At 42.8% G+C, this 13,378-nt stretch overlaps 1 protein-coding gene across 1 annotated transcript in view; it reads left to right on the top strand.

The window, feature by feature from the left end:
- The window catches only part of kcnt2b (potassium sodium-activated channel subfamily T member 2b), a 42,781-nt gene that overhangs the window by 22,143 nt on the left and 7,260 nt on the right, over window positions 1–13,378 (top strand). Inside the window, exons 11-21 of the mRNA XM_086289462.1 lie at window positions 2,123–2,287; window positions 3,572–3,708; window positions 4,248–4,311; window positions 5,273–5,381; window positions 9,632–9,740; window positions 9,890–9,946; window positions 11,487–11,639; window positions 11,718–11,971; window positions 12,332–12,656; window positions 12,731–12,836; window positions 12,915–13,087. Coding sequence (XP_086145588.1) covers window positions 2,123–2,287; window positions 3,572–3,708; window positions 4,248–4,311; window positions 5,273–5,381; window positions 9,632–9,740; window positions 9,890–9,946; window positions 11,487–11,639; window positions 11,718–11,971; window positions 12,332–12,656; window positions 12,731–12,836; window positions 12,915–13,087 — 1,652 coding nt within the window. The remainder of the gene's footprint in view (window positions 1–2,122; window positions 2,288–3,571; window positions 3,709–4,247; window positions 4,312–5,272; window positions 5,382–9,631; window positions 9,741–9,889; window positions 9,947–11,486; window positions 11,640–11,717; window positions 11,972–12,331; window positions 12,657–12,730; window positions 12,837–12,914; window positions 13,088–13,378) is intronic.

Here is a 13,378-nt window from a genome sequence, read left to right as displayed (position 1 = left end):
TTTTTTTTCAAGCGACCAACAGCTTCGAGCTCTCCTTCAGTTTGTAGTGAGGTAAAAAATAAGAGATAAACTAGCCACAGATGTGTCTAAAACTCATCAGAAATAAGTTAACATTTTTCTTGGTACACAACACATAAAGTCTTCCTACTTAACACTAATATTTTTTGTGTTTCCCCCCCATCACACAATAATGTGATGACTCACTGCAGCCTACATAGATTTGCAAGACAATTTTTATTCAGAGAGCAACAAGAGTGTCTTCCATACTCACTCAATTCCCCAAATCCCTCTCCTGTCATTTAACTGCTCCGCTGAGGGAACCTCATGACAGAGAATTGGAGCAACCGTTTACCAACACACACTCACACAAACACACTATTTGTACAGCGACTGATAAAAACACCCTGACAAATGCACTTGTCCCTCTGTATCCTAACAGTTGTCTCTCATATTTGTGTAAAGCTTTTATCCCTGAGGAAGCTGCACTAGCTGTTTGTCTCCCGAAAGACTCGAAGGCGAAAATATGATAAATTTCCACTGTGTATATACTGTACCTGCAGTTAGGAGGTTTTTGTGGGCAGGAAATCTCTCACGCTCTCACTACTGCTACACAAGTGATGACGCTACAAATTGTTGCTAACTTTTTTTCTCTGTTTTTGGTGGCATCAAATAAGCAGACACACACTGTACTGTAGGTGTAGGACTGCATCCTACACAAGCATGATCTCACTATTTTTATTATTTATCTGTGTTGTTTTGTTTCCACGAGCAAGGGCTCCATGGTTGCAAATAACTTCACAAATCATGACCATAAAGACAACTTTGGGGAAATTTGCACTTGCATGCTGTTGATTACTGACGTGGTTATCATGTCATCCTCTTCGGCCCCTCACTCTATCTTTCATCCATAAATACCTTTGACATTTAGAAACTGGCCCACCCCTTTGCCCTCTCTCCACAAACGCAACTCCACCCCCACTCACTCTGCGAGTGTGAGTGTGTCCTTCTGTCTGACTCTGATCCTGCCATGACCAGACTCCAGGTTGCACAGGAGAGCCGCAGAGCACATCAGGATTCAGCCATCGCTCTGGTTCTTATTGCTTCCTCTGTTGATTTTTCCTGTAACTGTCCCCAACACACAACAAATCCACCTCTCTTGCCAAGACATTTTGTGCAATTTTGAGCCTCAAAAGAATCATTATTGTAAATACCATTAAAATAAGAAGTCTGAAATTTAATCCAATTCTCTTGTTTAAAATTCAAATTGCCCAGCGTGAAGAAAAATCACTATACTTTTGTAATAGAGTCTAAAAGAGGACGAAATAAAACACATTTGTTGTAGCTGGATGATGCTTTTACCCTTTAATAAGCCGACATTATCTCAACATAAAGGTGATCACATTTATCTGGGCCAAAATGATTAGTTCATAGAGAAAAACTGCACACTAATGAAATATGCCCATTGAAATCTGATAGATGTAGGTGTATGGCCAGAAACATCGGAGATTCATTGTGACTGTGGCTGATAAACTTAAAAATCATGAAAATATGTGTGTTCAGACCAACAACAGTATCAACCATGATTTTGTGGAGAACTGCTTACATGGAGTGAGACAAAATTGCATCATGATAGTTCTTTCTGGACCTGCTGGAATCACCGGGGGAACAAACGGGATAATAAATGCTCCTTTTCTCCCCTCAGACTGAATGAAGTGTCAGGTGTAAAATAGCTTGTTATTTTGCTGTGGAAATCTGCAAGAAAGTAGATCACTCTTACATCTGTTAAAACCTCAAACTACCCATTTATTCGCACAACTTTCCAGAGCTCAGACAAAAAAAACAACAAAAAAGTCTCTCTGTGGAGCTCTCTTTTAAGCCTACTGTTATTTCCATGCCCTGCCTTCCCATGCTAATATCTGCTATCATGTTCCATTCATTCGCTATGCTGAACTAACTTCCACCTGTCTTAATTCCCCTCAAACACTCTCCCTAATCACATGGAAACACTATATAGTACAAGGCATTGTTTTCTTTTCATGTACCACCTGGCTCCTCCCTGTATCCAGGCTAACTTAATCCAGTTTCCATCTGTTGAATGTGATGGATGTTTTTCTCAATGCAGTTTGAGCAGCTGGCCTTTCTGTGGATGGAACGACAGAAGTCTGGAGGAAACTACAGCCGCTACAGGGCACAGACGGAGAAACACGTGGTTCTGTGTGTCAGCTGTCTCAAGATCGACCTCCTCATGGACTTCCTCAATGAGTTCTTCGCTCACCCCCGGCTACAGGTCTCTCCAAATGGTTTTAAGTAGGACAAGGGGGAGGTTGGGGGCTCTTGTGTGTGCACATTTGTTGTCTGTAATGATCCTCTCCAGGTGCCAGGTCGACTGAGTTTAAGGCAGAGAATGAACTTTTCAGTAGGAAAAATTAAACCGCTATCTTATTCATTTGAATGAATGTGTGCATATTTATTTGTTTCTTTGGGGGTTATTTTGATTGGTCTGCTCCACAGGTGGGGTTTAAAGGGAATAAAATATCTCTCTAAATATCATCTATAGTTTTGGGGCTAAATCTAGGACTCTACCAGGGTGGCTTTGCGTTATTCACACTTCTGTTGTTTGAGATAAGCAGTTTTTGCACCTGTCCACTTTATTCTTAATGGCTTTTTCTGCCCTGGAAGCAGTGCTTCTAGCTCACCTCGCCACACTAAGGTGACCATACAAATTTACACACAATACTCCACAATGACAAAGTGAAAAGAAATTGCTTGAACTTATTGCAAAATGTAAAAAACAACAACAACAACAACAAAAAATAACATGTACCAAAAAGTATTCACGGGCGCCGCTACTTTGGGGAGTTTCTCTCGATCTTCTTTGCTGAACCTCTCAAGATCCACCAGGTTGGTTAAGGTATAAAATAGGGAACAAGTGAAACTCTGTGAATACTCTCTAGATGTACTATATAAGGAAATCTGAGCAGTTTAGCACAAAAGTAGGAAAAACAGTTCCATATCCCCAAAGGTTGATCCTGTTCATCTGGACATAGTGTTTTCAGTGGGAGAAACAACCTCACAGCCCATTGTTCCTTCAGTGGTGTTAGTTTCAATTACTATGCAAATGTTCTGTTTATAAGGTCGGGGAAACTTGCAGTCAGCTGAGACTGAAGACTTAGATGAGCCATGAAAACATTTCTCAAACTAAAAACATTACGTCCAGATGAACTGAATCAACTTTTAGGGATTTACTTACCTGGCTGATTGAGCATGCGTCAAGATGCATTTTCCATAGTTTTAAATAGGCCAACTTCATTAATTTGCCTCCTTTGATAAGAGGATCCAATAATGTAACAGTATATATATTATGCAGTGGTTAGTGTAGCTGTGATCTAATTAATTTGATGTATTTTCATTTTTTTGCGTACTTGGAAATTTGGATTTCATTCATTAAAACATTTATAACTAATTAAATTCCAATTCAATGGCAAGCTTGACAGCATTTCCTCAGGTAGTGTTACCTAAATATAGGTTATAATGTAGGTTAACACCCGTTCCCATGTGTTTGTGTGTGTAGGACTACTATGTGGTGATCCTTTGCCCCGCGGAGATGGATGTCCAAGTTAGGAGGATCCTTCATGTCCCCCTGTGGGCCCAGAGAGTCATCTATCTGCAAGGATCTGCCCTCAAAGACCAAGACCTGATGAGGGCCAAGTGAGTCGCTGAGTCTGAAGTAAACTATTATTATCATCACATCAATCCAGCCTTGAAAAACAGAAATCCACAACAGACCTGAGTTTAGACACCTCGAAATGAAAGGCCCTCGCGTCTGCAAGCTCGAACTCGCAATTAATACCTGTAGCACCTTCAAGCCTTTAAGTAGCAGCTGTGATTGCGGTTTGAGTCATATTGCATATTTTTTGGCCCCTGGCTTTTGATAATACAGACGCAGCACCCTAGGCTAGCTTCACAGAGAAAGAAAAGAAAAAGGAGCACAAGCCTGTTTGTTTAATCTCCCCGTCTCCTCGCCTCCTGCTATCTCATCTTTAAATGGCGTGGGCTTGAAAGACACATTGGTACATTTGTTGTTCTATTGTCCCACTTTTTTCCTCTTTTATCCTCTCGCTCAATAACATGACAACACCCTCCTTCCTGTGTTTCATGGCTTCCCCAATTCTCTCTCTCTCCCCCTCTCTCTCTCTCCCTCTCTCTCCGGCACTCCCAATGCTACATGCTGTACTAACTCCCTCCAGGATGGACGATGCTGAGGCCTGCTTTATCCTCAGTAACCGGTTTGAAGTGGACCGCATTGCTGCTGTACGTGCCTCCCCACTTTCCTGTATTGCCACAATTCCTCACACTGCAAAACATCAGTATAACCAGACTTAGCAAAATAGCAGTTTTCTTTGGTAGCAGCTTTTTATGACTTGGCATTCATTTCTAGCTTGATTATTTCCCCTAACATGTTAATTGCAGTGCAAAAGAACTAAAACTGAGAATAAGAGAAAAACGTGCTTGACATTACAGAGCAACTCTTTAATATTCATATCTTGTAAGCTGGTGTATTACTAGAATAATATCACTATCTCATTTTTAAAATATCAGCGTTCAGGCAATCGAGCATGACTCTCTCATTTGGACTTTTCAAGGTCTGCTAATTGTTAGCACACCTTTTCATGCATCACGAGGCTGACATTTTTACATTTCCGTGAAAAACATCAACAAGTTTTTACTGGAGAGCCACGAGATTTGACACGGAAGTTATTCTTCCATTAACATGCAGCGACGATGCCCTTATTTTTCACCCAACTGATCCGTGAAGTTGAAATTTCAGTTTAGCCATTTCTTTGGTTTGTTGTTAGTACCCGCAAACTGACGTGCCTGTCAGCCACGGCTACTTTGAGTTTTTTCCTTGTTACTAAATTCTAGCAAGATAACCTTTTAGCTCAGAGCGCCGCTGTGTCAGAGTGCAGCCTCGCGCAGCTTTAAACTCCTGTTTTTCCTTTCACTGACTTTTCAAAATTTCTCTCAGGGCTAGTCTTCTTGAGCTCCCTCTCTCCATGCTCTTGCCACAGCCTGTCATAAAATGTCAGTATTTTATTACTCTGAGATGTTGCACGGACCATTCAGTTGCTGCATGCAATCAGTGCTTTAAGGGGATTATTATAGCCGAGCTAATGATGGGTTTCTTTCTCTTTTTCTCCCTCTGTTGCACTCTCACGCTCTCTCTCTCTGCCACTCCATTTATCTCACTACTCTCTGTTTCTAATTTTCTCAGGATCACCAGACCATCCTTCGAGCATGGGCGGTGAAAGACTTCGCTCCAAACTGCCCCCTTTACGTCCAGATTCTCAAGCCAGAGAACAAGTTCCATGTCAAATTTGCAGGTGGGCAGTGAGTGTGAAATCAAATTATTGGTCATTTGAATGCAGCTACTATTATTTGATCACACCAGGATGCAGGAAATAATGAAATGGTACCTGATGGCATTGACTCTACAAGTCTCTCTAGAGCTCTAATGGATGAAAGAGCATTCTTCCAAAATGGTATTCCCTCATTTAGTGGTCGTCTAAAACATCTCCCACGGGTTGATGTCTGGTAAAGGCAAATGGACTGCTTCTGATAAAGAGCTTTTCTTACTCTAATTGAGTACTCAAAGCACTTTATACAACACGTCTCAGTCACACACACTGTTTATTTTTACTTTGGCTTGCAGACTGGGAGCAGTTAGGGATTAAACCACCGACCTTCCAGTTAGTACATGACCTGCTTTACTTCCTGAGCCACCGTCACCCCGAGGTCATAGCATATGGTAGCTATTCAGAGACCCCTCACGCTCTGTGGATGCTGGCACTGTCATTCCGCTCACCACCACCTCACGCCCCCTCGCTGTGGGGTTCAAGTGTTCAGGGTTTTTTTTATATTCATCGTCTGTGTGTGTTCTCCTGGTCCAATTTGACAGTTGATTTTGCCCAATAATGTGACTGGAATTGCTTTGTCACCGGTGATGATGCGTAGCTGTCTAAAAGGACAGACGATTAGGTAAGCATTTTTACTTTGCTTCCGCAGAGAACATTATGCTCATTTTGGAAAGTTCACCACAATTTTCGAGTGTGCGTCAACAACTGTCGTGCTAAATCTGGATCCTTTTTCTATCAGCGGGCTGCAGCAGCAGCAGAGCTCTCTGTCCTTTCCTGCTCTAAAGAAGTGCCGGACAGATTGGCACAGCTTGGCTTTAAGCCTTCTGAGGGTTTCTGTGAGTTTTTACATTGCCTTTTGGAGAGCTTCCCTTCTTCTCCGGCTCAACAGAAGACGCCAGTCAATCATCTGTGAGTGAAAGAAGAGGACCCAAACTCTCTCTCTCATTCTCTCTCCCACTGTTTCTATCTCACTCGGTCGCTAGCTCACCCTTTCCTCACACATCTCTCTGCCTACAGCCCTGGAGAAAGTCAGACTCAATTCTAGCTTACCGCCCTCATCCCAGCTGTCTCTATCAATGATTAATGTTTTACTTTGCTACCTTGGCAAAGAAAATCCCCTTCATTTGATGAGGTCTGCTGTTAAGCTAACCTGGCAGAAGAGCTCTTACCACAGGCAATTCTCCTGCAGCGCAGGTTCAACTCCACACTGGCACAGGCAGACCTTGTTGGCCTTTTTTATAAGCAAAAAGATAAATTCATGAGCTAAGCAGTGTGAATCTCCCGTTCCCGTGCTGAGAGTTTAGCTGCTGTAAAATCTATGACTTGCTTTTAAGTGTTATTTCACAAAAATCCTCCTTAATCATTTCAAAGTATTGATTTAGCACTGGGTGATGTGAGTATTGTATCAAATATTTAGTGCTGAATACAAAATTCTTGAGTTCTGAATAGGACTTTAGCCGTATACAAGGTACGGCTCTTCAAATAAATCGAGTTTAACGTCCTCGAATCCTCAAGGCCTGGTAGATAGACTCAGAGAGCAAATAGCATGCTGTCACATGCGCATTACTGTAAGTACAGATGCTCTGTTTTGACACTACTTAGAATAGACTCACTAAGCAATAGTGTGGGAGGCATTAATGAGCAAGAGATACAAGATTTAATTTGATTTGCAAAAGTGAATTAAAAACAGCTCAAGGTTCATTATAGATCTGTGGGTATGATGCTGGAGCAGGCCAGGAAACCCCTGAGGTATCTGAATAATAATAATAAAAAATTGGATCCAGACTGTCCAGGTTTTTGTTTTTAATGACAATAACCAGTTTCCCTGATTAGCACAACTTATTGTAGCCGCATGGTGTTGATAGCAGCTGACTTGTACAAGCAATAAAGGCCGACTGATTTAATTAGCTTCGCCGGCCGACCTGTGGTCAGGTTGTAATTGCACTCTTGCAGGGAGAGCCAATAGCCACATTTACATACAGATATGCACATTTGCACAAACAGGATTACACCTTTAATGCCTCTCTGTAATAGAAAACCAAGACCTTCAAAGTCAGCATGACAGGAAGCAAAAAGTGTGTCCTTATGTGTGTTTGTGCATGTGCGGTGTTCTAGTGTCAGTAATTGGTTTCACTCCTGGTCTGGGTCTAGGCACCTGAAGGAGAGAGGGCAGCAAGGAGGGCCGTGCTTGAGGGTAGAAAACTGGAAGCGAAGGGGCGGTGTTGAGGAAAGGTGCGAGAAGGACACTGGAAATTAAATATTGGAAAAATAAGATTCAGTTTGATGCATGGCAACCACGTCCGTGCACTGGGAGCTGGGGAAATGTGTGTGTGTGAGAGACTCAGAGAGAGAAAGAGGGAGGAATGCATGTCTAACAATAATGAATACTGTTCCTCTGTAGAAACAACATCAGTGTTTTTGTCTTTGTGCTCAGGAGGCTTCAGATGCTTGTTGCTCTATAAAACCTTCTGCTTTGAAAGGACTTCACAGGCAGAATAGCAAGATCCTACAGTGTGTTTGTTTGTGAGCTGCATCATGATGTGTTGAGCCGAAAGAACACTACTTCTCTAGCAGAATATTCACAATCAGCAGTTTCAATTGTTACGTCTCTCACCTGCTCAGCCTCTGGCACACACATACACACAAACACAAAGTCTGCTACTTTATCACAAGCTGCGTTTACATCATAGCTGGCCTCCTGTTTCTCACAGTAGCGGCTGAGTTGAGTCGGGATCTGACATTTCTCACCGGTTATTCAATGATACAGTGCACAAATTGTACTTTAGGACCTTAACATGCCCGTGTGCTCACCACTGTCGATAATGCAATCAAGAATTACACAGCAGGAGAAATGGATGCTCTGATTGGCTTACAAAAAACATTAATCGCTCTGTTGGTTTTTCTTTCAAAGAGGATGCTGAGCAGCAACAGGTAAACGAGGCACCGTCATCTGCGTTTGCTCAGTTTGGCTCGCTTGGCACCCAGGCAGCACTACGTTAAGTGCTCAATGACGTGAGTGGAAGGTGGCTCAGTGGGGTTGACACTGAATCACCGGCCTGTTGCCAGGTCTCACCCCCACCCAAAAAACCCCCAAAACAAACAGAAAAAACCGAGCAGCGACATAAAATTGATCCCATCTGAGTCAACGGGGACGGTGACAAACGTCAGGTGACATTTAGACATATTCCAATGTGAGATAGTGACATTTGATTGTGCGCTCGTGTCCTTTAATGTTAAGGATAGAGCCACAATAACAGTCTAATATGTAAAATGCACGCTACATTTTGCGTGTTTAAAGGAGAGGTAAAGTAAATAAAACCAACAGTTTTCTTTGGGAATATTTATTTAGCACAAAGTTCAGTGAAACTCCTGAGTAGCTTCCATATTTATTTAAATGTTCTTTTTTAGTGTTTTGAGCAGATAATTAAATGAACATCAAACTAAACTATTTCTGGTTAGCAAAAAATTAATAATAATTTGAATGAATGTGTTGCATGCAAAGAAAAAATGCCGCAAAGTTGCTGCTTGCAGCTCCTTAAATGCCTAAATGTGTTGTTTGTGTTTCATGTAATTGTCTGATGAATATCGTTGAGTTTTGAAGTGTTAGTTGGATAAACAAAACATATTTTCCAAGCACTGGGTTTGGACTGTGTGCACATGTGGTGGGAAAAAGGTTAATTAAGAAAAACTGCATAATTCAAATGAAAATATTCCTATTTAATACGTTGGTCTGATTATTAATCTTTGACCCGGATCCATCGATTTATAGACATTTGACCAATTAAAGGAAAAAGTTCAACCTTTGACTCCTGAAGTGAGAGTTCGTGCTGTTGTGGTCCACATTTGGAGGTAAGGGTCACTGCAAATCAATAAAAGAAGCTGTTGTGAGCAATCACTTTTATCTTCCAAGCAGATAATACCCTTGTCCACCAGGCACGAGGCGTCACTGAGCGTTTTGCTGCTATGTTACATGCTGGTAGAAGATGGAGGAGAAGATGGTTAGGGCATGTGCAGAGGAGGGATAGATGACATACTGAATAGATGATGATGAATGTGAAGCTGCCAAGCTGGAGGAAAAGAGGAAGACCACAAAGGAGATGACAGAAGAAAGCGATAGGGTCAGATGGAGCAGGCAAAAGAAGAAGATCAACTTTTAAAAATAACAATGCGATTTGCAGATGCATCCTTTGTCCCTGTTCTCTTTTTTGTGCTTACAGACCATGTGGTATGTGAAGAAGAGTTTAAGTATGCCATGCTGGCTTTAAACTGTGTGTGCCCTGGTACCTCAACTCTCATCACTCTATTGATCCACTCCTCTAGAGGACAGTGAGTTCACTTGTTTTCTCTCTTCCTATCGTTCTTTCGATTTAACTGTCCACAGTACGCTGTTGCAGTCTCGAAATTCAAAAATGCAGTAAGCAGTCAAACTCGGCTGCGTCGCGTCTCTTCACTGTCACTCATCTTTATTTTTCAAGAACGGCGCACCAAGAGGCCTTCAAGCAACGTGTAGGAGCCTTTCAAGCCCTCAACAGGTAGAGTTTTCTTTTCCCACGTTTGTGCTCAAGGTTATCCCAAATTCTCTGTCAACTTCCACAGTTTGCATACTGTGCTGCAGATAGCGCTAACTTCCATTGTTTGCAAGGGAAACGTGAGGTATGAAACAGTGTTTGTTTACATGGTTAAGCATGAAGTGGAATGTTTTTGCTCTTAAGTTTTTCATAGTTTTGCCTCCGTACAAGCTGTCAGCTTTAATTCAAGACATTTTACAAACATCTGGATTGTTTGTTTGGGGGGTTTTTTAGGAATTTTCCATTTTTCCAAGGCTCAAAATTAATTGGACAAAATGACATATTTTAGATATAAGGCTTTTTTAATGTTTGGGTGAAAATCCTTTGCAGTCAAAGACTGCTGGGAGTCTAAAACCCCTGGATATCACCAAATGCTGTTTCACCCTTTGAGATGCTCTGCTAGACCTTTACTGCAGCCACCTTCAGTTGCTGCTTGTTTGTAGGTCTTTTTGCCTTCAGTTTTAATGCAAAATACCTGAAAAGCATGCAGTTGTCCAATTAATTAATTTTGAGCATCTGAAATTGTATGCAGGTGTATAAAAATGGCTGTAAATACTGAACAGTGTTGCATTTTGTTTTGCAAAAGCCCTTTGAATTAAAGCTAAAAATCTGGACTTCAATCACATCTTGATTGTTTCATTAGGAATCCATCATGGTGGTGTGCAGAGGCAAAATTACCACAATTATATCGATCATCTCAAGGGGAAACGCTACACTTGAGTGGGGTACAAATATTTTTTTAATTGCGAATTTTCACAGATGTTGTGTTCAAATATTTCAATTACCGGTAGCTGTAACACCATTAAATATGTGCAGATTTGTGGCTAGGCTATATGTTTTTAGCATTTCTTTCAAAACAAAAACACGAACTAATGAATTAAATGAAAAATGTCAGATAAATAGCTAACACATTACACCAGCAGCTTCTTATTTAAAGCTTATTCAAATGTTGCTCACACAAGTGAGTGCAATAAACATATTTTTCAATTGCAAAAAGGCCGAAAACATTTAACAGTTCAGCAAAATGGTTCAACATGCGAAAGCAGGGTGTTTCATAAGTTTGCATCTATATCTGGACGTGATGCCATTTGCGACAATGCGACATGACGAGGATTTGTCCTCCTCCTCCGCTGCCTTGCACTTAGTTCCTGTAAACTGTAAATTTGCTATAACACTTTTTTATGTAATACGGTCTTTGTTGCAAGCCTCCCACATTCACACTGCCCCCACACCCCTGCTTCCTGTTATCACCTCTTTAGCCTCCGCGTCTTAAGCCGTATCCCCCTGTGTAAACTGCTGTCCTCCTAACTGTGCGAATGTGTTCATCTGGGACCTATTGTTCAGACAGCCTGGGTGTCCATGCGTGCATCGCTGTGCTCTTGATCAGCGGCTCTGACAGAGATATAAGATGTTACCTCCTCAGCCTTGATGGAAGAGCTGGATGTTTTGTGTAACATGTTTTAAAGGTCAGTCTTTCCCCACATGGCCAAATGTTTCCTCGCAGGGAGGGCGGTGCATGCTCGGCGGACCAATGGCACCGCACCTACCGACGGTGCTCGGCCAATGAGGTGCATCACATCCGTCTGGAAGAGAGCAAATTCTTTGGGGAATACCAGGGGAAGAGTTTCACTTTTGCCTCCTTTCACGCTCACAAAAAGTAAGCAATGATCTGCAAAAGCTTTTAAAGCACATGACGTTGCACAATTCAGAGCTGATCTTGTCTGTTTGGCTGCAGGTATGGGGTGTGCTTAATCGGAGTACGTAGGCTGGACACAACCAATATCCTGTTAAACCCTGGTCCGTGCCACATCATGGGAGCCTCTGACACTTGCTTTTACATCAATATCTCCAAAGAGGAGAACTCAGCATTTGTCAGGGGCCAAAGGGAGCCATCGTGGGGTGGCACAGGAGGAAATGCCAGGGGAGTGCACCAAAGCATCTACCATGGACTCACCCGCCTGCCAGTCCACAGTATCATCGCCAGCATGGGTCAGTCAGATGGGCGCCGCACAAAGACTGTGTAACATTTACACACTGACCTTCTGCTTGCAGTTTCTGTGTTGGTCAAAAATGCAAACCTGTTATTAAACTGTCTTAGAGAGTAGCTCAGTCACAGCTGCCAGAATTATGCACTCTCAAATTTGAAATTTATCCAAGAGATTAAAACAAACATTCATAGCATTTGAAGAGGAATTACCATCTATTTTATTATGGAGTAAATCACACTTGACAAGAGCAATAATGCCAGAAAACTGTGGTTTTACAAACACACCACCTAGTGGACAATGAGGAAAACTGCTGATCTACACCTGAATCCATGCTTAGATCCTGTGTGTGTGTGTGTTTTAGGCACAGTTGCCATCGACTTGCAGGACTCCAGTGACAGCAGTCCAGAAGGCCAGGATGCAGGAAGCGCAGGACCTGGCAGTGGGAGAGGAAGCAGAAGCAGCTCCAGAACAGAGACCGGGGGTGCCAACACCTTGGCTCTTCCCGCCATGGGAGACTCCACAGAGGAGAGGCGACACAGCATCGCCCCTGTCCTGGAGCTAGTCGACGGCGTCAACAACCCCACCTTTGACCTTCTGGGAGACCAGTCCGAGGACGAAGGAGGAGAAGAAGGCAAGGAGGACAGTGACAAAGATGAGAGAGCCCACTGGTGGGGTCAACACTGCGAGTGAGTAGAGTGATTTAATGTGGGAACATGTGGAAGTGGGTAAGTTCAGAGATAAATGTGGGCTTGTGCTGCAGGTGGGTGAAGGGATACCCGCTTAACTCGCCATACATCGGCAGCTCGCCTGCACTGTGCCACCTCCTGCAAGAAAAGATGCCTTTCTGCTGCCTGCGCTTAGACAAGGTATGAAATTTAAATGGCTTGCTCTCTCTATTTTCTACGCTGACATAGCCATCATCCTCCATCACTGCTCTTTTCTAGGCTTGTCACCACATCCCTTTCGAGGATGCCCGCTCCTACGGCTTCAAAAACAAGCTGATTATTGTCTCTGCGGAGAGTGCGGGGAATGGTCTGTACAACTTCATTGTGCCGCTGCGGGCCTACTACCGACCGAGGAAGGAGCTCAACCCTATTGTGCTCCTGCTGGAGAGCATGTGAGCGCAACATCTCTATTATTTCTTGTGATGCATTGGCTGTTATTGGAAACTCAGGCTTCAAAGTCAGCATGGTGGTGAGCTGCGTCTCATATACAGGTTGCAGAGGATGGCAGAATGAGTCCCTCTGTAAATAGCAAGTGGAGGAGAAAAACTGGTCACGGCGAACATGATTTGTGGAACGCTGAATGCTTTCAGGACAATGCTCTCCACAATCCTGTGTCGTGTTTTGTGGCTGGTACACAAGCGCAGTTGGCCAAATGAGAGTGGAATCCAATAAAAAGGCAATAA

Source organism: Aulonocara sp. 'chitande type north' Nkhata Bay, linkage group LG4, assembly GCF_057382095.1.
Source record: "Aulonocara sp. 'chitande type north' Nkhata Bay isolate Kocher_YH1m ecotype deep benthic linkage group LG4, A_spYH_male_GT1.1, whole genome shotgun sequence".
Classification (NCBI taxonomy): domain Eukaryota; kingdom Metazoa; phylum Chordata; class Actinopteri; order Cichliformes; family Cichlidae; genus Aulonocara; species Aulonocara sp. 'chitande type north' Nkhata Bay.
This window is presented reverse-complemented; position numbering and strand designations above follow the sequence as displayed.